We start from the raw sequence: 26,215 nt of genomic DNA, 5'->3' as shown, positions 1-26,215 counted from the left end.
GGTATGAGCCATGAGGTAGGGAATTAGGAATCGGGGTTGTGTAAGGATGGACTAGTATATTGTGTAGGTTCAGTGGGGGGCAGAATACCACTGTGGGAGGGGTGGAAAGGACAGTGGGCAGGACATTTCTCATTTCAGGGCACGATGAGAGGTAATCAAAACCCTGGAGGAGAATGTAATTCAGTTGCTCCAATCCTGGGTGGTACTGAGTTACGAGGGGAATGTTCCTCTGTGGTGACAGTGGGACTTTGGGAGGTTGTGAGATACTGGAATGATAAGGCATGGGAAATTTGTTTTTGTACAAGGTGGGAGGATAACCAAGGTCAGTGAGACCTTCATTATATTTCGAGAGGAACTTCTTGTCACTGCAGATGCAATGACTACGGGTGGCTAGGCTGCACGGAAGGGGTTTCTTGGTATGGAAAGAGTGCAGCTGTCAAAGTGGAGGTATTGCTGGTGATTAGCAGGTTTGATATGGATAGAGGTCCTGCTGTAGCCAACTTTGAGGTAGAGGTCAGCATCTAGAAAGGTTGCCTTTTGGGTTGAGAAGGACCAGGTGAAGCAAATGGGGAAGAAGTTGTTGAGGTTCTGAAGGAATGTTGATAGGGTGTCCTCACCTTCGATCCAGATAGAAAGATGTCATCAATGAATCGGAACCATGTGAGAAGTTTCGGATTGAGGGTTTTTAGGAAGGGTTACTCTATATGGCCCATGAGTAGGTTGGTATAGGATGGTGCTATGCGGGTGCCCATAGCCATACCTCGGATTTATTTGTTGATAATGCCTTCAAAGAGAAGTAATAGTGGGTGAGGATATAGTTCGTCTTTGTGACTAGGGAGGAGGCTGTTGATTTGAAATCCGTGGGGCATTGGGAAAGGCCATGGGCATTAGGAATGTTAGTGTACGGGGAGGTGGCATCAAGAGTGACGAGCAGGGCACCGTGTGACAACAGGACAGGAACTGTGGACAGTCGGTGCAGGAAATGGTTGGTATCTTTTATATAGGAGGGTAGGATCCGGGTAATAGGTTGCAGGTGTTGGTCTATGAGAGCAGAGATTCTCTCAGTGGGGGCACAGTGTGCGCCCACAATGGGGCGTCCTGGGTGGTTAGGTTTATGGACTTTAGGAAGCATGTAGAAGGTAGGAGTGTGGGGAGTCATAGGGGTGAGTAGAGAGATGGACTTTGGGGAGAGGTTCTGGGATGGTCCTAAGGATTTGATTAATGACTGGAGATCCTCCTGGAATTTTGGAATGAGGTCATCGTGGCAAGGTTTGTATGTGGACGTATCTGACAGCTGGCGGAGTTCTTCCACCAGGTAATCCTTGCAGTTCAAAACAACAGTCCGCAGGTAGAATTATAAGGTCGGGGCTGTGGGCACCCACATGGCACCATCCTATGCCAACCTACTCATGGGCCATCTAGAGGAATCCTTCCTAAAATCCCAGAATACTAAACCGCTCACATGTTTCCGATTCATTGATGACATCTTTCTATCTGGACGAAGGTGGAGGACACCCTATCCACATTCCTCCAGCATCTCAACAACTTCTTCCCCATTTGCTTCACCTGGTCCTAATCAATCCAACAAGCTACCTTCGTAGATATTGACCTCCACCTCAAAGTTGGCTACAGCAGGACCTCTGTCCGTATCAATCCTACTAATCACCAGTAATACCTCCACTTCGACAGTTGCCACCCGTTCCATACCAAGAAGCCCGTTCCGTACAGCCTAGCTACCCATGGTCGTCGCATCTGCAGTGACAAGCAGACCCTCTCGAAATATACTGAGGGTCTCACTGAAGCCTTCACTGTCTGTAATTATCCTCCCAACCTTGTACAAAAACGAATCTCCTGTGCCTTATCATGCCAGTCTTCCTCCACCTCCCAAAGTCCCACCGTCCGGCCACAGAGGAGCATTCCCCTCGTAATTCAGTACCACACAGGACTGGAGCAACTGAATTACATTCTCTGCCAAGGTTTCGATTACTTCTCATTGTGCCCTGAAATGAGAAATGCCCTGCCCACTATCCTTCCCACCCCTCCTACAGTGGTATCCTGCCATCAACCGAACCTACACAATATACTTGTCCAACATTACACAACCCCTGCTCCCAGTCCCTTACCTCATGGTACATACCCCTGTTATAGACCTAGATGCAAGACCTGTCTCATACACCCTCCCACCACCATCTCCTCCAGCCCAGTCACTAACCTCACCTATCCCACGAAAGGCAGGGTTACCTGTGAAACCTGTCATGTGGTCTACAAGCTAAGCTGCAACCACTGTGCTGCATTCTGTGTAAGAATGACCACCAACAAGCTCTCTGTCCACATGAATAGCCACTGACAGTCTGTGGCCAAGAAACAAGTTGACCACTGTGTTGCTGAACATGCTGCCAAACACAATATCCATTCATGTCAATGACTGCTTCAAAGCTTGTGCCATATGGATCCTTCCCACCAACACCAGCTTTTCTGAATTGCACAGGTGGGAACTTTCCCTGCAATACATCCTTCATTCCCGTAACCCTCTTGGTCTCAACCTTCGTTAGTCACTGTCCTCACCCATCCAACTCCTTCCCTGTTCCCATTCCAGTACTACACAGCCGTCATTCTACCACCACACCTAGTCTTTTTATTTTTCTCCTTTTCCGCTACCTCCCCCCCCCCCCCCCCTCCCCTTGTATCTCACCCCTACCTCCGTCTCACCTGCAGCACTTCACTGTCCGCCCCCCTCCCCCCCACATACTATCCCTACCCCTTCCAACCTCAGCCTCCTCCTTACCCCCACCCAGTCACCACTCCCATCATGCACTGGTGCTGCTGCTCACATTGTGGTTTCAGTAGCCTGAGACTGCAGTTGTGTGTGTGAGTTGTGTTTGCGTAAGTGTGTGTATGTGCTTATGTGTGTCTGTTCTTGACAATTGCCTTAATGACCGAAAGCTTTAATTATGAAAGTCCTTTTTGTTGTGCCTATCTGTGACTTAGCCTCTCCGCTATATGGTGTGTAGCAACTTTCCTTCTCATAATATTGTTACATTCCATCCTGGATTTTTCATTGTTTGAAATATTAATAGCAGTTTTATGTGTAAGAATGACACAAGCAGAAGCATTACTTACACAACTGTTACTCCAGAAGCTGTATTTAATGATTTACTGAATTCTACACACAAAAATGGTAAAATGAACTGAAGAGTACTGGGATTACTGCTCACCACGTCGATGAACTGTTAAGTCACAGACAGGCACAATGAACAAGAGTGCTAGTAATATTTCAGCTTCGGACAAAGTCCTTCTTCAAAAGTAGAAAACCACACTTTCATACAAGAACAACTGACACACATGTGGCCACTGACTCCAGGCATTAGTGCCCCAAGACAGTGGCCGTGTGTGTGTGTGTGTGTGTGTGTGTGTGTGTGTGTATCCTTTTCATATTGTCACTGTAAATTAACATTTACCACTACACCACAGATCTTTCTGCTAGCCTGAGCATCCCTTCAGTTCAAAATTTGATTGAAAATTCCAGGTAGAAGCTATACCAAATCAAATTTTACTTTATATTCTCTGTCTCTCAACAACATACTTTACTGGACATACTTCTTATAATAGTTAACTTTTCAGCTTCAAAACGTACTATTTTTATCATAATGTTGTTATCTACTATATTTCTGCAATCATAAATGATGGTAATCATCATCTTTATCATCATCATCATCATCATCATCATCATCATCATCTTGTAACATTATTTCCCCCTCTATCACAAACTTCTTACATTATTTCCCCTCTATCACAAACTTATTACGTTATCTCCATTAAGCAACTACTTCAAAATTCTCTCACTAACTTCCTAACACCATCGGTGTTTCCAACACCTATCTTTCCATACCAAGTAATAGCTGTAAACAAAATATTTATTTCACACACAGAATCTGTAAGACTTTCCATTACCATAAGTTTTGTCTCAAATGTGTATTATGTAATTGTCATATGAGTTATGAATGAGGTGTTTCGTAACAAAGAAGTTAACTGTTCTTTGAGTTGTTAAAAATCAGACAATGTGCAACATTCTTGTGTAGTGTCAAGGATGAACATTAATAAAGAAACATATGTAATAACATAGGTAATAAATCATATTTATAAAGCATTAAACATATTAAAGGTAATGATGCCTGGTATCAAAAAGTGTTAAAAAGTATACATCACAAGAAATTGCATTATCTGACATATCAGTTGCGTTTTTTACAGCATAAAGCTTCCTAGCGTGTGTGATGATAGCTCTATAACGAAGAACAAATATAGTAGTGTTATCTAACCTAGACATATGTGGGAAAAGTGTCATAAAACTTTAACTGTAAATATTTTACAGGTATTTCTTAGCATAATCAGTGTCATTAGCAAACAAAATGTGTAAATTAAACAACATTTTAAATCAATTAGAGAAAAATTATCTTGTGGTTTCTTCACCTTGAAAGAAGAAAGTAAATGACAAGAAGGAACTGGTTTTCTTTAGACGATTGTTACATGTTGTTACTGACACAGGTATATTTGTAATTTCAGGAGTTGCTTGGGGTGAGCTTTTACGTTTCAATACAGTACAAAGCCATGTCATGTGAAGTCATTGTAGGCTGATACAAAAGCTGCTGAAAGAAAACATTTAGAAAATTTGTCAGCTGCAAAAGACTGAGCACCAGAAAACACATTCTGACCAAAGAATAAGCCTAACAATGGAAAATACAGAATGGAATAATAACAATATTATGAAAAGGATAAATTGCTACACATCATATAGAGGAGATTTTGAGTCGTAGACAGGCGAAACAAACAGACTGCTATACATTTGAGCTTTCTGCCAAAAAGACTTCTTCTAAAGTAGAAAACACACACACATTCAAACAAGCACAACCGAACACACATCACCACTGTCTCTGGCTACTGGGACTGTGGAACGTCAGGCTGTGTGGTTGACTTGGCATGCCTGTCTGAGAGAGAGAGAGAGAGAGAGAGAGAGAGAGAGAGAGAGAGAGAGACTGCACTGCTGGCCCCTTTATTCATGAATCATCACCAACGATGTTGGCAGTTGGCAGCAACTGTGGAGAAATTTGGAGTTTCGAGCATGGATCTTCACTTTGCAGGAGTGTTCACCGATTTGAAACTTGTGGCAGACTAAAACTGTACCTGCATCTGACACCTTTGACTTTTGTGAGCAAGTGCTCTACCACTTGAGTGATTCAAGAACATCTCACAGCCATTCCTCACAGATCACTTTTACCATTATCTCTCTCCTGACTTCCAAAATTCACAGAAGTTGTCCCGCTTACCTTGCAGGACTAGAACTCATGGAGGATAGGAAATGCGGACAAAATTGTTGAATGATAGCCTAAGGAATTGTTTTGAGGAGTGTTAGATCTGTGTGCAGGAGAACTTCTATGTAGTTTGGAGGCGGGAGAGGTACTGGTGGAAGTTTCAGTTTAAATCAAAGAATGAAACTACTTCAATCAAACAGCACTGCTGTATGATTATACTTACCACTTTACCTTATTAATTTTCGGCACATATATAAACATTCATTGAACAACATTTTGGAGATGTTATATGGGACTGTGTAATCAAAATGTACAAGAATATTTAATACTTCTCCAAAGATGAGAATAATTTCCAGTGAGGAAGGCATCCCCACATAAACCATGGACCTTGCTGGATGGCATGGCTTGCGTCCCGTATGATATGTATAGCTATACTGTTGGTGCAACCACAATGGAGGATTATCTGTGGAGACATCATACTAACCAGTGGTTCCTGAAGTAACCTTTTTACTAGTTGCACCAGCAAGAGTTTGGGTGATTGACTGATCTTGCATTGTAACATTGGTGAATGTAACTGTGGTGATACTGTGAATGGCTGAAAGTGAGGGGAAACCAGAGCTGTTACTTTTTCATAGGGTGTGCACCTCTAATGTATGGTTAAATTATGGAGGCATCCTCTGGGGTAATATATTCTGGAAAAAAAACAAACCCTATTCGGATCTTTGGACTAGAATTTCACTGGAAGATGTCATCATGAGAGAAAAGAAAACTGGCATTTATCGTGTCGGAGCATGGAATGTTAAGTCCCTTAATCTGGTAGGTATGTTAGGGAATTTAAAAAGAGATTTTGGTATGTTGAAGTTAGTATATACAATGGGAATTGGTGGGTTATCAACACAGAATACGGTAGGGGTTTTGAAGGAGTAGTCTTAATACTGAGTAAAAAAGTAGGAATCTGGTTAAGGTACCATGAACAGCACAGTGAACACTTTAGTGTAGCCAAGATAGATAAAAAGCGAACACCCACCACAGTAATGCAAGTTTATATGCCAATTAGTTCCACAGATGATTATGATGGCATAATATAAATAGGATACATATAAAAAAATCTACTCACTTGGAAACGGCAGGGGGGGGGGGGGGGAACCAAACCCCCCCCCCCCCCCCCCCCCACACACACACACACACACACACACACACGCGTGCGCGCAAGCTTTCGGAGCTATATGCTGATCAGATTGAAAGAATATGATGTGAGAAAGATATTTAAGACAGTTAAGTGAAATGAAAATTTACTTGTGATGGGTGACTGGAATTTGATAGCGGGAACGAAAGAGGAAGCTGCCTGGTAGAATTTTGCATTGAGCATAATTTTTTAATCATCACTAACACTCATTTAAGAATGATGAAAGAGGGTTTGTATACGTGGAAGAGATGGGGAAACTGGAACATTTAGACTGATTATATTTAATGGTAAGACAGTGTTTTCGGAACCAGATTTTAAACTGTAAGACATTTACAGTGACAAGTGTGGTCCCCGACAATAATTTATTGGTTATGAACTCTAGATTAAAACTGAATATACTGCAAAAAGGTAGGAAATTAAGTAGATGGAGGTGAGTGAGTTCAAAGAACCAAGGGTTGTTGATAGTATCAAAGGAAGCATTAGACAATGATGCAATAGGAATGCAGTAGATGATGAATGGGTAGCTTTGAGAGATGAAATGGTGATGGCAGCAGAGGACAAAATGATAAAAAGACAAGGTCTAGTAAAAATTTCAGATATCACTTGAGATATTGAATTTAATTGATGAGAGGAGAAAATATAAAAATGCTGGAAATGAAGCAGATAGAAAGGCAATATGGTGGTAAAAAAATGGGATTGTGAGAAAGTGTAAAATGGCTAAGGAGGAATGGCTCAGAGACAAATGCAAGGCAATAAAAGTACCTATGTACAGGGGAAAGATAGACAACAACCATAGGAAAAATTAAGAGACCTTTGAAGAAGAAAAAAAAGCAGCTGTGTGAATATGAAGATCTCAGATAGAGAACCAGTAATTAGTCAAGAAGAGAAACCTGAAAGGCGCAAGGAAAATATAGAGGGGCAAAATAAATTTGAGGACAATATTGCAGAAAACAAAGAGGAAGTAGATGATAATAAGGTGGGAGATAAAACACTGTGAAAAGAATTTGACAGAGCACTGAAAGACCTAACTGTCAACAAACCCTGGAGTAGCAGATATTCCCTCAGAATTATTGACATCCCTGGGAGACAAAGGATGGTGTGTAAGGTACGCGAGACAAGGGAAGTGCCCTCATACTTCAGGAAGACAGTAATAATTTTAATTCCAAAGAAGGCAGGTGCTGACAAGTTTGAATGTGACTGAACGGTCAGTTTAAGTCCTGTTTGCAAAATATTGACAAGAATTATTTACAGAAGAATGGAAGAACTGATAACAGCCAACCTCGAGGAAGATAAGAAACATAGGAACCTGCAAGGCAACACTGACCATATGACGTATCCTATAAGAATGGTTGAAGAAAGACAAACTGACATTTATAGATTTAGAGTAAGCTTTTGACAATGTTGAATGGATTACACTTTCTCAAATTCCAAAGGTAGCAGTGGTAAAATGTGGAGAGAAAAGGTTATTTATAGCTTGTACAGAAACCAGACAGCACTTGTAAGAGTCAAAGGACATGAAAGGGAAGTAGTGATTGAAAAGGCTGTGTGAAAAGGTTGTAGCCTATCCCCAATTTTATTCACTATGTACGCTGAGCAAACTGTGAGGGAAACCAAGTAGAAATTTGGAAAGGGGATTAACATCCAGGGAAAAGAATTAAAAACTTTGATATTTGATGCTGAATCGCAGATAGGCACAACAAAAAGACTGTCACAAATAAGCTTTTGGCCGGCAAGGCCTTCATCAAAAGTAGAGGACAGTCTCTCTCTCTCTCTCTCTCTCTCTCTCTCTCACACACACATAGATATATACCCCTCACATGCACATGACTGCAGTCTCCGGCAACTGAACTCGTGTCGTCGTCTATTTCTGACAAAGGCCTTGCTGGCCAAAAGTTTATTTGTGACTGCCCTTTTGTTGTACCTGTCTGCGACTCAGCTTCTCCGCTATACAGTGAGGGGCAACTTTCCTTTTCATTATATTATTGTAAGATTAACATCAATAAAAGGCCAGTGGAATGTAATCTAATTAAATCAGGTGATGCTGAGGATATTACATTAGGAAATGAGACACCAAAAAAAGTAGTAGATGAAGTTTTCTGTTTGGACAGCAAAATAACTCATGATGACCAAAATAGTGAGGAAATAGAATGCAGACTGGCATTCGTGTGAAAACCATTTCTGAAAATATGGAATGTGATAACATTTAATAACAGTGTTAGCAAGTCTGTTCCAATGGTATTTGTCTGGATCACAACATTGTATGACAATGATACATGGACTATAAGCAGTTCAGAGTAGAAAAGAATAGAAGTTTTCAAAATATTGTACTATAGAAGAATGCCAAAGATTGAAAGGGGGGAGACTGATAAATGAGGTGGTTCTGAATCAAATCTGGGAAAACAAATTTACGGCACAACTTGACTATATCGATAGGACATGTCCACAAGCATAAAGGAATTGTCAATTTCTTAATGTAAGGACGTGTGTTTGGGGGGGGGGGGGGGGGGGAGGGGGTAAAAATTGTAAAGGGAGACCAGTGCTTGAATACATTAATGGTTTCAAATGGATGTAAGCTGTGGCAGTCATGCAGAGATGAAGAAGTTTGCACAGAATAGACTAACTTTGACAGCTGCGTTAAACCAGTCTTTGGACTGAAGATGACAACAACAATGGAGGAGATTTGCATCCTTTTTAAAAGCAAGTCATATTATCCAACATCATATATAATATTAACCCTACAGTGAAAAATACCTTCAAGTGACATTTTGCATGTGATTTTAAATTATTTGCTTGGTAAAAGAAAACTGTGCATCTGTATAAAATTAAGGTTTATAGAAAGAGATATGTTTTTGTGAACTTTTTCAGCCACAGACTCATTAGCAGACAAACAAGAAATAAACAAACTTCATTTGTTGAAGGTCTTGTATTTATCCTATAATCATGCATCATTGTAACCACACTTTATTTTGTAGCATCCCCACCACCCACCCACCCCTCTTCTCCTCCAGGTGGCTCATTACTTGCTATGAGCATAGGATTGGTGAAAATTAGGAAATTAGGCCTCAAGTCTTTACAGTACTATGTCCCTTTCTGTGCTGCAAGTGTAACCTCTGACTGTCCATTATACTACCCTCAGGGAGCTAGCAAGTAATGGCTGAGTACAGGCATGGCAGTCCTGGCATCCTGGGCTGCAGACTGTCCAGCACCACCAGTCCTCCATTACTTAAACTATCTGCCAGGTTAAGTAACCACTGTTTGGCATTACATTGTGAGTTACAGGGAATGAGGCTCTTGTCTCAGTTGCCTACAAATCCTCAGTGTAATACATATTGGTGGGGTGAATGGTTGTTGAGGTTAAAAAAAAAACCAATTTCCCCCATAATGTTAGTTTCCCAGTTATGTAAAGGAATGCTGTGGTGCAATCCCACCCTCTGATATTACTATGACAGTTGTTATTGGACTTGGTAGTGTCTGGCAGAGTTGGCTATCTCTGTGGGTCTGGTATGGAGAGGTGGCCTGAACTTGCTCTCCTAAATGTTGACATACCCAAAAGTTCTTAGTGAGTTACTAATTTATGGTAACTGTTTCATATTTCAATAATATCAATTAGTCATTGCGCTTCTTATGAATTTTTTGGGAAGGCCTTCAGCTAGACAGTATGCTAGGCAGTGTTGCTGTAGGGATTTGGGTGGGGAGTCAACTCTCCCCGAAACTTTGCTCTCTCAAATTTTGGTATTACCGTCACGTTGTTAACATCTCTAAATTGTGTCAATGTTCATTGTAGGAAGTAATGATTTGTGCTCCAGATAGACACACACACACACACACACACACACACACACACACACTCCCTTCCACCATATAAAATTCCCTCCATTCTGCGGTGCCTCAACTTAAGACATGTGAATGTCTTTATAATCATTTTACATTCAGATTCACTCATTCATTTATCATATTGTATTCTGAGGTGTCAAAAGGCAGATGACATGAACTGAAAAAGTTTTTGATAATTTCTGATTCCAGATTGAAGAACTCGAAGTCAAAGAAGATTTTGAAACCTGCAGAAATCTGTGATCTTTTGAAGGCTTGTATTTTGGTCATGTGTAGTATGATTATGTCATATATTGATACATCTATGATGTATCATCTTATTAAAAGTCAGTCTGTCATTAAACTCTACATCTTCTACAATATGCTGGAGGTAAAGTTGTCTGTAAGTCACCTAACTTTTTTTCCTTTTGTGCATATTATCTTGTATAAATGGTTGTACCAATTTTCAGGTTGGTGATAGATTGTTTTCCGCTTTTGGCCAAGATACTATAGATGCTCTCTTTTGGACAGCAACAGAACCTCGTGACCGGAAAAGGGAGCATTTAGGAGTAATACCTCATCTCTTATTTGCCATGGTATATGTATGTATCCTTCAGTAACAGTGTGAGGTCATCACAGAAATGTTCAACTAATTACAGTGGAAGCCACATAAAAAGGCATAGTGCATAACTGAAAGAATTATTCATATAAGAATAAGGAAGACTACTACTTCCTCTCATAGTCGTTTTGCATAATGACTATAATGGGAATTTGCAGAAGTATATAGCCTGTCAGTCTACATATGTACCATCTGCTAAAGTTATAGGAAAGGGAGGAGGTGTGTGGTACTGATGCTCTTATTTTCTCCATGCCCAGGTGTGATGGCTAGCAGATTATAGCTGTGTGGAGTGCTTACTTTTTGAATAAAGTAGGAAAAAGTCGTTATTTTAAGAGCATAGATTCTAGCAATGGAGAGAGATAAATAATTTTACGGGTGAATTGGTGAGTTTAAATGCCAATACTGTGTAAGTTAAGACAAGGTAGGTATCATTACAGGAGGCAAGATTTGCAGGTACCTGCCACCCAAATTTTAATACATGTTATACCATTTCTCAGGAACTTAACTACTGTTCTCTTGCAGTTGTGTTCTTCCTTTAGTTTGGTTATGTAGTTTTGAAGTTGTCTACTGTGCATGGGTTTGTGTGTGTGTGTGTGTGTGTGTGTGTGTGTGTGTGTGTGTGTGTGTGTGTGTGTGTGTGTTTCTGTTTCTGTTTCTGTTTGTGCACACGCACGCCCGGGGGTGGGGGGGGGGGGGTGGGGGGTGAGATGAGTGTGTTGTCTAATTTTCCAGTAACTTTGCTTTAAAAACACATTTCTTTCATGATCACAGAAAGGCTCAATAAGAAAGAATGCTAAAAGTATTTAGCTTTCATAGTTCATACTTCATCAGAAGTGGAAAACTGACACACGCTAGTCATATTAAGGGCCTAAGGCTGCAGCAACTGCATCTGAGATTAGCAGCCTCTGTCTGGGGTGAGTAGTGGGGCTACAGAAGAGAGATGGCATTGTACGGGTGGGGGAAGATATGAGTGCTGCTTTTGGGAGCATGCGGTGATGTGTAGGTAACAGCAAAAGGCTGATAGTTGTAACATCAGAAGGGTGTGTGATGGGAGGTGGAAAGGGGTAACAGAGGAGAGAATTAGAGAATGGGTAAAAATTTTGTTTGTATATTGGTGGGATATAAGGGGTGTGAGTACTGGAGTGGGATGAGGGAAGGGGATAGGCAAGTGGAGGACTGGAACTAATGAAGGATGAGGCCAGAGCAATATTGGGAACAAAAGATATGTTTCAGGGAGAGTTCCCATTTACACAGTTCAGAAAAGCTGGTGTTGGGAAGAATCCAGATGATGTGGACTTTGAAGCATTTGTTAAAGTGAAGCACATTGTGTTGGGCAGCATGCTCAGCACCTCAGTGGTCCAGTTGTCTCTTGGTGGTAGTTTGGTGGCGTCATTCATGCAGGCAGACAGCTTGTAAGTAATCATGCTCACGTAGAACGCAGTACAGTGGTTGCAGCTAAGTTTGTAGATTACATGGCTGCTTTTATTCGTGGCCCTGCTTTCAGTGGTGTAGGAACTGCCTGTGAACAGGACCGTAGAAGGTGGTAGTAGAAGAATTTGTAGGACAGGTTTTGCATCTTAAGTTTGTTGCAGGGACATGAGCCATGAGGCAAGGGGTTGGGAGCAGGGGTTCAGTACATATGGACGAGGATATTGCTTAAGTTGGGCAGATGTTAGAATCTCATTGTGGGATGGATGGTAGGATAGTAGGGAGGATATTTCTCACTTCAGGACATGAAAGAGATAGTTGAAACCCCAGTGGAGAATATGTACAGCAGTGGGCACCTGCATGGCAACATCCAATGAGAGTAGGGAGGATATTTCTCACTTCAGGACATGAAAGAGATAGTTGAAACCCCAGTGGAGAATATGTACAGCAGTGGGCACCTACATGGCAACATCAAATGTGATGTAGAGGAATCCTTCCTGAGTACCCAGAGTCTAAAACCTCCTTCATTTATGAAATCTTCATGATCTGGACCAAGGGGAGGACACACTATCCACATGCCTCCATAACCTCAACAGCCTCCCCCCGTTTGTTTCACCAGGTCCTCCTCAGACCACCAATCTACCTTCCTTGATGTAGACCACCTCAAGAATGGCTACATCAGTACTCAGTTCACATCAAACCTACGAACTACCAACAATATCTCTACCTCAAATATACCACCCATTCCACACCAAGAAGTCCCTTCCATGCACTCTAGCCACACAGAGTCATCACATCTGTAGTGGTGATCTGTCCATCTCCAAAAATACAAAGGATCTCCCCGACTCATCCACAGACTGAAATTACCCTCCAAACCTTGTCCAAAAACAGATCTTCCTTGCCTTGTCTCCCAATCATCTACCGTATGCCACCCACCCAATGTACACATTATCCTTCTCCATCCCTACTGAACCCCTGCTCCCAACCTCTTGCCTCTAGGCACATATCCCTGCAATACACCTAGAAGCAAAATCTGTCCCACACATCCTTCGTCTACCAACTTCTTCAGTCCTGTCACAGGAATCTCCTACTATATCAGACAAAGAGTAAGCTGTGAAATCAGCAATGTGATCTACAAATTAGCTGAAACCACTGTGCTGCTTTCTATGTGGGTATGATTACTTGCAAATTGTCTGTCTGCATGACTTATCACTGCAAACTATGACCAAGAGGCAGCTGGACCACAGAGGTGCTGAGCATGCTGCCCAACATGATGTGCCTCTCTTTAATGACTGCTTCACTGCCTGTGGCATCTGAATTCTTCCCATCAACACCAGCTTTTCTGAACTGCGTGAATGGGAACTCTCCTGTGACATACCTGTTGTTCCTGAAATTCCTCTGGACTCAATCTTTCACAAACATCACCTATTCCATCAAAGGAAGGTGACCTGTGAAATCAGTCATGTGATCTACAAGCTAAGCTGCAACCACTGTGCTGCGTTCTATGTGGGCAAGGCCGGCCGGTGTGGCCGAGCGGTTCTAGGCACTTCAGTCTGGAATTATGCGACCACTACGGTCGCAGGTTCGAATCCTGCCTCGGGCATGGATGTGTGTGATGTCCTTAGGTTAGTTAGGTTTAAGTAGTTCCAAGTTCTATGAGACTGATGACCTCAGATGTTAAGTCCCATAGTGCTCAGACCCACTTCAACCATTTGAACCATCTATGTGGGCAAGACAACCAACAAGCCAGAATGAGATTTTCACTCTGCAGCGGAGTGTGCGCTGATATGAAACTTCCTGGCAGATTAAAACTGTGTGCCCGACCGAGACTCGAACTCGGGACCCTTGCCTTTCGCGGGCAAGTGCTCTACCAACTGAGCTACCGAAGCACGACTCATGCCCGGTACTCACAGCTTTACTTCTGTCAGTATCTCGTCTCCTACCTTCCAAACTTTACAGAAGCTCTCCTGCGAACCTTGCAGAACTAGCACTCCTGAAAGAAAGGATATAGCGGAGACATGGCTTAGCCACAGCCTGGGGGATGTTTCCAGAATGAGATTTTCACTCTGCAGCGGAGTGTGCGCTGATATGAAACTTCCTGGCAGGTTAAACTGTGTGCCTGACCGAGACTCGAACTCGGGACCCTTGCCTTTCGCGGGCAAGTGCTTCATTTAAAAATCTTTTAAGTGCGTCATGTGGTTTCATATTTGTGTTTCAGAAAGAAAATTTGACAGAATTTACTGTAATTAGCTTTAAAACATAATTAATATTTAGCACCTCCAAATGATTCTGTAGTCATTGGGCCAGTGACAGCTCCATGACTTAGTTTGCTAGCAACTGTGGAATGATGTTTTAGTTGTTTGAATGGTTTTCTGTGCTTTTTTTATAATGTACAACCATTGAAAAATTCATTCTTGTAATGTTCTAAATTGATATCAAGTTTCTTCTAGATATTCTTCATGTGTTGGTTATTTTGATCACCAAATCTTTTGTGGTACACCTGGAATCTTTCAGAGGATGTCAATATTAACCATTTATTGATAAAATGCACCCATATTAGTCCTCGTGTTCCCAATGAAACGACTTCAAGAATATCAAATTTTTGTTTACAAAACAGAATGCTGTTTTAACTAAGTTGGAATCCATTAGATTCTCAGTGAGTATTCAGATTTAAAAGCCAGCAATGGGTCACAAAATCCATCATTTATTGGAACATATCTAGATTGTGACTATTATGTTGTCATTATCGGTACAATTACCAAAGAGTGACTTGGATACCAACGTGCCAGAGAATAAAAACTGATAAATGACACAGACCTTATGTGACTGACATAAAACTCAATTTTTGTGTCATGTATCAGTGTCAATGCTTTACTAATCACACCAATGATGACTATGTGACAGTCAAAATGTAGATCTGTTCCAATAAGTGATGGATTTTGTGATTGCTGTTTTTCTTTAAATTTGAAAGTACTGTTTATTTGAAGTGTTGATATTATAACGTAAATTTTTCCCCTTCAACTTTTCCGGCAGGAGGAGGATCCACTGGCTCTGAAAGCATGTGGAAGTTAAATACTTTTTTGTATGTGTTCCCCTGCTGCCACTAGGTGAAGAGATTTTTTTTGTGTGTCAATTTACATTATGTTTAAAGTGATATACTTCATAGCACCACTGCCTCTATACCATTTATTTTCAGCAATGTAGTTTCCAGTTGATGCACATGTGATGCATGAAGTAAATGCAGCAGTTCTGCTTATCTTCTCCTTTTGCCACATGTTAGTGTTGTCTGCTCCCCAGTCCCCTAGTTTTTTTGCACTTATTACATAGACATTTTTAATCTGCTCTTTCTTTTGTCATCTTCTTTCAATTATTGTTTTGTTCTCTTTCATGTGTTAGAAACAACGGATGCAATAGATTGCATTGTATTTTGTTCATTCAATCCAGTGAGGAAATTCAAACTCTGGCGTTCTGACGATATTGTGTGCCATAGATCTTTAAATTTTCGTATTCCATTCCCAGCATAGGCATGACTTGACCATTTAATATTCCTTCAGACAATGCATTCTTTTCATGTTTTGCTACTTCATCATATAGATCTATAAATAACTTCTGCAGCGTAGCAGCATGTGTGCTAATATCTTCCGTTTTGTCATGTCAGACATGGGGGGGGGGTTATTCAATTAGCCTGTTAAGCATTGCATGCTGCTATGTTCAAATCGTGCTGCTTGTAGTTTGTCCCATGCTTCTGTAGCATTATTGCACATTAACATAGTTCAACAACTGGTTTACTTAGCACACTTGCTATCAGACGTTGTCCTTTTCCCATTCTTCATTGTTGCCTATGGTTCAGTAATTGTTCTCATGACAACACCACATGTTTGTGCATACCATAACTAAAGGCTTCAAGTTCATATGGGGGTCAGTAGTTGCATCAACCACCTGTCTTATGTGCTCAGAACCATATATCAGAGTACTGCTCTTCTTAAAGCAGATAAGACAGGTTGCTGACACAATTACTTAGCTCTGAAGATAATCCTGAGTGATCAAAACATATAATCTAATTAAAAATGTGTAACTGAAATGGAGCAATAAATGAGGATTATCCTGAAAATGCATTATAAAGAGTTTCTATAAAAAAGACATTTTGAAAATACCATGGCATAATAGTTTACACTGAACCCTTAAACATTTTTCCTTTATTACGATAATTATGAACATAAAAGTAAAGATTCTAACAATTTAGTGTTTTAGTGTGTATTAGATCCATCTGGTTTGGTAGTCGTTTGTACTGACTGAGGCAGAACAGTGGATGAGATATTTGATTCACATTTTAGAGGAGCAGGGCTCAAATTCCTTTACAGCTGTAATAATTTAAAATTTCCATAGTTTTCATGAATTTCTTTGTGGATGTTTGAGAAGTTTTCTTTGAAAAGTCCATTGGCAAGTTCTTGCATATTGTTGTCCAACTTTTGCTCTGTTTGATGTCCTTGTTGTCAGTGGTATGTAAAATCTTAATTTTTATTCCTTCTCTTCTCCTTTATTTCCTAGTGTTGAATTAATTAGTGCTGCTAATTCTCAACTGCACCTGGTTTATCATCAGCACTCAAGGGGCATAGAACATATGATGAATGCTTTCACATGTACAATCGTCAAGTGAAGTGTTTTAATTTCTTGATAAACTCTTCAGAAAAGTTGCAAAAAATTTAAAAAGAGTATATGTTGTAACATTTATATTTGTATCTGTGGAGAGAAACTGTTAAGGAAAATTTTTGTGTTGTTACTCCTTGACTTATAGCAGTATTACACAGCTTACTTGTGCTGTTTCAAGCTACAACTCTCAATGTAGCTATAAACTCCAACAATAAAGCTCTATTAACAATTATGATGTCAAATAATGTAAGTGCAATTCATTATTAACTGATAATTTTATGACTAAAATTGACGGGTAGTTCACAGCCAAAATTGGAAATGGTAAATGGTAATGGTTCTGTCTTCAGTTATGTTCCATAATGAAATGAAATTTTGTTTTACTGTTAACCATAGAACAGTGTACCATTAAGTGAAAGTGGTGTTAAATCTAAGCTGAAAAAAATTTTTGTGTCTTACTTAAACAATTTTTTTTCAGTTTGTTGAATTGAAGGGAAGTGTCTTCAAGAAATTTGATAAAAATAATCTGTTCCAAGTGTCGTGTAGTGATGTCCGTGAACGTTTCCATTTATTTGTGCTGTTATTTATTGTAGTACTGCAGACTATGAAGGAGTACTCCTGGAAAGAAGGTAATGTGTTCTTATTTTTTCTATATATTTTTCTAGTTGTTTGAAAGGAACGTATAATATTGAAAGAATTGCCACAGTCATTACCTAATAACTAAAAATGGGTTAGGCATAGTTCATTTGTCACTTACTAATTTGATGGCTCATTGTGCTGGGATGAAGAGGAACCAGAATGCTTGTTACACATTGAGAAGTTTGTAGAACATATTGTACATTAATTCTGGTTCATTTTCAGACCAGTAGGAATATCTGCTTGTGACCAAATGGTATGTTTTTGAGCACCCATCTTGCAAAAGACTTTCTGAAAAAATAAGTTTTGGTTTTCTCTGTTGCAAAGCATGATATTTATCTACTTCACGTAACAGCACACTTGTGAACACTTGTCGCTACTTCTTGAACACGTGCATTATTCGCTGGTGTGACGGCAAATATCTTACATGTTTATAAAGTTACTGTGCTAGGTACTCTCATCATTTGTGAAAGCAGATGCATTGTATATTTCTGACCGCAAAAGCAATTTTCTCTATGCTTCAGCCTGTCACAAAATATCAACTACTGTCAACACATCTGACCTTTTGTTATCCATAACAATCACAAGTAGTGCCCCCATTGGTTTCTATGGGGATTACTGAAATTTCTTAGAAAATATCGTTTTATATTATCCAGAATCAAATACCAGTTATGAGAGCAGGTATGTCAAGTATTAACACTTCACCAGAAATGATGTGTACTGAGTGCACATGAAAGAACACGTGGAGCTGAACAGTCTATCTCAACAGAATGTGTTCTTGTTTGTGCACACATCAATATTTTTTTCATTATTTATCCATTGTGTTCTGTAGATCCATCAGGAAGGATAACCTTCCATAATGTGGAATGAGTCAAGGTATACATGGACAAAAGACAAGGTAATCACAGAAACTTAATCTGTACCTTTTATTAACAGTCATACAAAATTACACTACTAAATATAATACTAACTGGATTTAATCAATTAAATTAGAAAGAAAGCTATTGCTTTGAAAACAGGTGTCTCCTCATTTAAACTGTATAACTGTTCTGTACCTGCTATTGGTGGTTTAATATGTACTTGATCACAATGATATTTTTCAAAGAAAATACTTAACTGCATTTGTAAATACGTAGTCCTGTTTATGGTACATTACCACTTGTCATGCAGCTTTACAATGAACATCTACTTATGTAGATAACAAAATTTTTGAATCCCTGAATTCAAGCATCCAGACACTCTGTATAAAAGGTGAACTGGGAGCTTTTTGAATGTCTTCTCACGAGTGTACACACCTTGATTCAGAATGGCAGACAAGGTCCACTCAAAAACTGTATTTGTCTCTTATGTTGTGATTGTGCAGTAGTAGTTCATCTGCAACTGATTTTTATTATGTTGTTGTTGTTGTTGTTGTTGTGGTCTTCAGTCCTGAGACTGGTTTGATGCAGCTCTCCATGCTACTCTATCCTGTGCAAGCTTCTTCATCTCCCAGTACTTACTGCAACCTACATCCTTCTGAATCTGCTTAGTGTATTCATCTCTTGGTCTCCCCCTATGATTTTTACCCTCCACGCTGCCCTCCAATGCTAAATTTGTGATCCCTTGATGCCTCAGAACATGTCCTACCAACCAGTCCCTTCTTCTTGTCAAGTTGTGCCACAAACTCCTCTTCTCCCCAATTCTATTCAATACCTCGTCATTAGTTATGTGATCTACCCATTTAATCTTCAGCATTCTTCTGTAGCACCACATTTCGGAAGCTTCTATTCTCTTCTTGTCCAAACTATTTATCGTCCATGTTTCACTTCCATACATGGCTACATGCCATACAAATACTTTCAGAAACGACTTCCTGACACTTAAATCTATACTCGATGTTAACAAATTACTCTTCTTCAGAAACGCTTTCCTTGCCATTGCCAGTCTACATTTTGTATCCTCTCTACTTCGACCATCATCAGTTATTTTGCTCCCCAAATAGCAAAACTCCTTTACTACTGTAAGTCTCTCATTTCTTAATCGAATACCCTCAGCATCTCCCGACTTAATTCGACTACATTCCATTATCCTCGTTTTGCTTTTGTTGATGTTCATCTTATATCCCCCTTTCAAGAAGCTTTCCATTCCATTCAACTGCTCTTCTATGTCCTTTGCTGTCTCTGACAGAATTACAATGTCATCGGCGAACCTCAAGGTTTTTATTTCTTCTCCATGGATTTTAATACCTACTCCGAATTTTTCTTTTGTTTCCTTCACTGCTTGCTCAATATACAGATTGAATAACATCGGGGAGAGGCTACAACCATGTCTGACTCCCTTCCCAACCACTGCTTCCCTTTCATGCCCCTCAACTCTTATAACTGCCATTTTGTTTCTGTACAAATTGTAAATAGCCTTTCGTTCCCTGTATTTTACCCCTGCCACCTTCAGAATCTGAAAGAGAGTATTTCAGTCAACATTGTCAAAAGCTTTCTCTAAGTCTACAAATGCCAGAAACGTAGGTTTGTCTTTCCTTAATCTTTCTTCTAAGATAAGTCGTAGGGTCAGTATTGCCTCACGTGTTCCAATATTTCTACGGAATCCAAACTGATCTTCACCAAGGTCGGCTTCTACTAGTTTTTCCATTCGTCTGTAAAGAATTCGCGTTAGTATTTTGCAGCCATGACTTATTAAACTGATAGTTCGGTAATTTTCACATCTGTCAACACCTGCTTTCTTTGGGATTGATGGAATACTCTCTTTGAAATCCTGATGGCAGCAAGGGGAAAATACAGGGAGCAAAAGGCTATTTACAACTTGTACAGAAACCAGGTTGCAGTAATTAGAGTCAAGGGGCATGAAGGGGAAGCAGTGGTAGAGAACGGTGTGATATGGTATTGTAGTCTATCCATTATGTTGTTCAATTTGCAGATTGAGCAAGCAGTAAAGGAAACAAAAGAAAAATTTGGAGTAGGAATTAAAATCCAGGGAGAAGAAATAAAACCTTTGAGGTTTGCTTATGACATTATAATTCTGTCAGAGACAGCAAGGGACTTTGAAGAGCAGTTGAACAGAGTAGATAGTATCTTGAAAGGAGGATATAAAATGTATATCAACAAAAGCAAAATGAGGATAATGGAATGTAATCAAATTAAAGAGGCTGTTTGGGCAGCAAAATAACTGATGATAGCCGAAGTAGAGAGGATATAAAATTTATACTGGCAATGGCAAGAAAAGCGTTTCTCAAGAATAGAAGTTTGTTAACATCAAATGTAGATTTAAGTGTCATTAAGTCTTTTCTGAAAGTATTTGTCTGGAGTGTAGCCATGTGTAAAAGTGAAACATGGGCGATAAACAGTTTAGACAAGAGAGGAATAGAAGCTTTTGAAATGTGGTGCTACAGAAGAATACAGAAGGTTAGATCTGTAGCTGTAACTAATGAGGAGGTACTGAATGGAATTGGGGAGAAAATAAAATTTGTGTCACAACCTGAGTAGAAGAAGGGATCTGTTGATAGGGCAAATTCTGAGACATCAAGGGATCACCAATCTAATAGTGGAGGAAGACATGGTGGGTACAAATTGTAGAGGGAGAACAAGAGATGAATACAGAAACAGGTTCAGAAGGAAGTAGGTTGCAGTAGTTACTTAGAGCTGAAGAGGCTTTCACAGAATAGCATAGCATAGAGAGCTGCATCAACCCAGCCTTCGAACTGAAGGCAACAACAACAACAACAACAACAGCAACACCTTTAAACCAGTAGCAGGCCTGTTTACATATCGTCTAAGTTCTCTCTCCCAAGGTTAAGTTCAGACTCTTAATTAGTAGGCTTTTGTCAATCAGCAAACATTACAGTTTTTGAACTGCCCTTTAAAACTGTTACAAAATTATTTAGACAGCTGGAAAACAAGATTGGGCTCAGTATCAATCTTTTGTAGGATCCCACATTATGTTCCATGTTATGCCCATAAATAAGCAGGTACCAGAAGCTTACAGAAACTAGGAATGTTAAATGATAATTAACTGCAAGAGGCAGGAATCAAACCGGAGGCCTTCATTTTACCAGCAAGTGACTATAATTGCTAAACCATGACAGAGACTGTACAAGATGTGATTAAGCATGGTGTTGTAGTAGTTAGCACGCTGGATTCGCACTTGGGAGGATGACGGTTCCATTCCCCATCCAGCCATTTAGAACTAGGTTTTCTGTAATTTTCCTAAATTGCCCAAGGCAAATACTGGTGTGGTTCCTTTGGAAGGGCATGGCTAGTTTCCTTCCCCATCCTTTCATGATCTAAGCTTGTACTCCATCTCTAGTGACCCTGCTGTCAGTGAGACATTAAATTTTAATCTTTCTTCCTTCCTCCCTTCCTTCCACACTATGTGACATTGCTCCCCTCCTTGCAAAACAGTGACTTACTGTTTTGGAGTGGACTATATGTTCCTGTATCTGGACATAGTCTGTGGTCCTATGTATGAGTAAATGTTTGTATTCTAAACGTGACACGTTCTAACAACCCTACCACAACAAAGGTCAAAATTTAATAGTGATTATGGTGTTGCTCACGCTGCTAAATACTGCATTTTCGGGCAACAACAAAGTTATTATGTGGCAGGTGTCATTAGAACACAGTTAATAAAGTCATTTCATGTAATAATAAATAAACTAGGCACTCATTTTTTTGTGTTTCCCACGCTGGTCTCGTTGTAAAATCATGGCTCAATCGTCGAAAATCTAGGTGGTGGTGATTCCAAGCTCGGATACAAAGAGGCCAAGGTTTTATTCTGCGATATTCAAAAGTTTTGTAGATGCGCTTCACAAACCATTCTTGAAGATTACACTTTTGCAGGACAATGGTGATGTAAAAAAGTAATCGGCACTCCGAATTTAAGTTACACTTCTTTTTTATTACTGTTGCTGCAATATCGCGTAGCACACACAACATCACTTCACAATGCAAAACACACTTGAAAACGTCTTCCTCACTGTTAAAGTTCACATTTTATTAACTGGCTACAATATGCGTCTTTCCAACATGACGTCCGAGACTTGACTTTCTCAAGGTCTGACTCTCTAAATCTAACTAACTAATAATCGCTTACGCGCCCAAAAATCAGAGTTACAAGTACGTCAAAAATCATAGTGACAAAAGAAAAAATACACACAAGAATAATATCATTGCAATATAAACATATCGATGAATCAAAGTACTTCTACATTAATGAAATCAAATCTGAATGTTGTCTCAGAAATATGTCAACTACTTTAAAGAAACACAGTAGAATATTACTGGTATCGAGAGGTTCAGGTGAGGTGCCGTAATGGTTACGTAATTAAAGTACCATTACAATGTCCTCATGGTCACTGCAACACTTAAACAGAATTATCTCCATTAAGGCTTTGCATTCATTGGACAGGTTAAGCAGGTCTTCATGTTCCTTGTATCAGAAGCCCATATCATCAATCTGTGCGTCAGGACTATGATATGACTTCACGTGAGGGGCATAGATGTCTTCACTTCATTGGTGATGTCTGACAAACAATATAGGATATGGCATGAACCACTGTTCCACACAGTTATAAGAATCCTTATTAGATCACCTAGGTCATAGGTTACAGATTAGTTTTTGGCATTACAAAGTGCAGAGTCAGTGACCTAGCTCCGTATGCATGCCAGCTGTTTATTTCTTCAGTTCCAGTGATGAGCTTTTAAATATAATCATCCTGACCATTGTCAGGCTGAAATAAATACAAAGTATCCACTCATTGTTTCAGCTCCGTGACTTCCTATCAGTAAAAATTACACGAAACCTGTAGTCTATTGCATGTATTGTGTGTGTATGTCAGAACAAGCAGTCTCCCTGTTCAGTGATAACATACATCAAAAGAGCAATCTGCCAGCATCTTATTAAAATGTTCACTGAGGCCGTTCATTTGCAGGTGGTTGACATTTGTAGAGAATGTTGCTTTGAAAATACTTCTGATACCAATCTTGACTGAAACGCTTCTACACAGTAAGGTATCATTGCATGTGGGCTTGGGCTCTGTGCTTGAGAATTATGTCTTGTACAAGAAACATGGTGATTTCCAGAGTTTCAGCCATTAGTAAACCCTTGGTGACAGCTTAGTGGGTGAGATAATGAGTATACACCATTATCCATTGATTTCCATTGACACTTCAATTACATTTCTGTGAAATGGGACTACTGCTGGAGGAATTGGTACTAGATGTTCTGGAAGTAACTGAGGCACATGGTTCCAATGTTGAAATTCTGTACAGCAGCTTACATAATGTCTGGCAGATTAGTAGAAGTTTGGTCAAGAAAATATTTCAGTATGTCTGATGGTAATGAACTGGAATGTTGAGTGTCAATTTGACAATATTCTTTCCATTGGGTCACAATTTATTTTATACCATGTTTGTTCCATCTGTCGATCTGACTTTTCCGGTGACATATTGTTAGTTACATAAGGCCTCTGTTGGATGTTCCTTTTGTGCAGTAGCTATGTTCATTAGTGCAGCACTGACTGGTGTACACTAATGCTGTAATGCTCCTCAGATGGTTTCTGCTAAAGGCACTTGGCATCCTTGTGTTTGGATCCATTTTTTATACTCATATGATATTGCATTATTGAAGTATCAATCAGTACCCAATTAATGGTAGCCAGTCACAATAGAGGGTGGCCTGTTGTAAAATAAAATTGGAACTTATCTATGGTCCAAACGATGACAAGGCACTCTCTCTCACTCATAGAGTAATTTTAATCAGAGTAGAAGAGTATTGTGTGTGTGTGTGTGTTGAGTAATTTTAATCAGAGTAGAAGAGTATTGTGTGTGTGTGTGTGTGTGTGTGTGTGTGTGGGTGGGTGTGCACACTTGTTTTTGGTTTCACTCTTTTAATGGCATCTTATTCACTCTTTTAATGGCACCTTCTTGGATTTGCACCAGAACAGCACCTGTCATATTTCAGTGTGTTGTTCCATTTTGGCATTCTTGTCGAGAAGTGCTAAAACTGGTGAAGATGTCAGCACCTCATCGAGGAAACACAAAGACGTTGCTTGCCCCTTCACCCCAAGGAAATGTGGTTTGTCCCTGCTGAATTTCTTGTAATTATGCTGTACAACTGAAATCCTTTATGATGTGTCTGTAGTAGCAACTTGTTCTGAGGGAGCCTCTCATCACACATGTACTGAGAAATTGGAAAATATGTTATGGCTGCTACTTTGCCTGGATCGGGATGAACTCCATTTCTTTTAACTAGGTACAGCAAGATGTTTATTCTTGGGTGGTGAAGAGACATTTCTCAAATTCAAGCAAAGACTTGCATCTATGACACCTATCAGTGTAGTTATCAGATGACTTAGATACTCTTCAAATATGTTCAGGAAGGCAATAACTTCATCTAGGCACCAAAGACGTATTGTCCATGTAAGATATCAAAACGAGTTGTCCATCTTGTGTTCAAAGTGGCTATAGCAGTGCACAGATCAAACAATGTAACTCACAGAGTACTTCAGGTTTCATGAAAAGCAGTCTTCACCAATTCAGCCTCGTCAGCTTCAATCTACCGTTGGCCATTCAGCATATCTATAGTGTGACGTGCTTTCTTTCCCAATCCAATGTCTCTTCAGTTCCTAATATTAGATACAAGGGAACACCGAGGTCTCCTCTGACAACTGACTGAAGTACTGTGTGATGGGAGGATGACTGAGCTTACCTTCTTGGACTGCTTTAGCTGTACCTATACACCTACCTTTATGGATGGGTTGTGGCTGTTCATGGCAGTTGACTCCGAATTCTCCTTGTCCACTCTTGGTGGTTATGGTCGGTATGGCCGTGTAAATTTCTTTGGTGTAGATGAGTATCTTTTTACACTCAACTAGAACTTCACAGTTTGATTGGGCATTCAGACTGTTGGTTAGGTCATGTTTCATTGATGATATTGGTGGAATAAATGTGTCTTCAAGGTTAGACAATAATGCAGACAAATTGTTGTTGCATGGACATGTTGGGAGTAGTTTCATCAGTTCGGAACTTCAGTCGTCCGTAGTCTGTGACTGCTTGTAATGCCTGCAGGAAGACCCATCAGTGAATAACATTATGGCTGCAAATGGACAACACATTTATAGATGAACATATAGTTAATGACATCAGTAATATTAAGTAGGGAAAACACTTCCTAATGTTCTGTTAAAGTATATTTCTTTGGTTATGAACCAGTTTCAGGTTGCAATGTCCCACTGGTTCTTGACTGTGATATCGGGTGGTGAAGTAAAGTCTGAACAGGGGATAAGACTTCCTGTTATTTAATATTGCTCACCCTTATTTCAGCACACTCACCAAACTGTTCTGATTGAACTTCTTTTCTCAAAGTGCTGCAGTTACTGCTGGAAGTTAAGAGTACAAATCTGACATCCAGCTCTCAAAATAAATGCGAGGCTTCTCATTAACCACGTCTCTTATATTGTACTCTTGACTGTGTATTACAAAGCTGTTACAGTATTTGGAGCATTTGAAAAACATTCATAAGGACAAAGTCCAAAAATCTCATTTAACAGATTTCAGTTGACTGTATCCACATAAAAGTTTCCTCTTGTCCCTA

General features: G+C 39.9%; 1 protein-coding gene across 1 annotated transcript in view; it reads left to right on the top strand.

Annotated features, from left to right (window-relative positions):
- LOC126088898 (protein TAPT1 homolog) overlaps window positions 1–26,215 on the top strand; it is a 141,114-nt gene that overhangs the window by 47,169 nt on the left and 67,730 nt on the right. Inside the window, exons 4-7 of the mRNA XM_049906869.1 lie at window positions 10,516–10,693; window positions 10,773–10,908; window positions 17,148–17,245; window positions 17,475–17,625. Coding sequence (XP_049762826.1) covers window positions 10,516–10,693; window positions 10,773–10,908; window positions 17,148–17,245; window positions 17,475–17,625 — 563 coding nt within the window. The remainder of the gene's footprint in view (window positions 1–10,515; window positions 10,694–10,772; window positions 10,909–17,147; window positions 17,246–17,474; window positions 17,626–26,215) is intronic.

This window comes from Schistocerca cancellata, chromosome 1, assembly GCF_023864275.1.
Source record: "Schistocerca cancellata isolate TAMUIC-IGC-003103 chromosome 1, iqSchCanc2.1, whole genome shotgun sequence".
Taxonomy (NCBI): Eukaryota; Metazoa; Arthropoda; class Insecta; order Orthoptera; family Acrididae; genus Schistocerca; species Schistocerca cancellata.
This window is presented reverse-complemented; position numbering and strand designations above follow the sequence as displayed.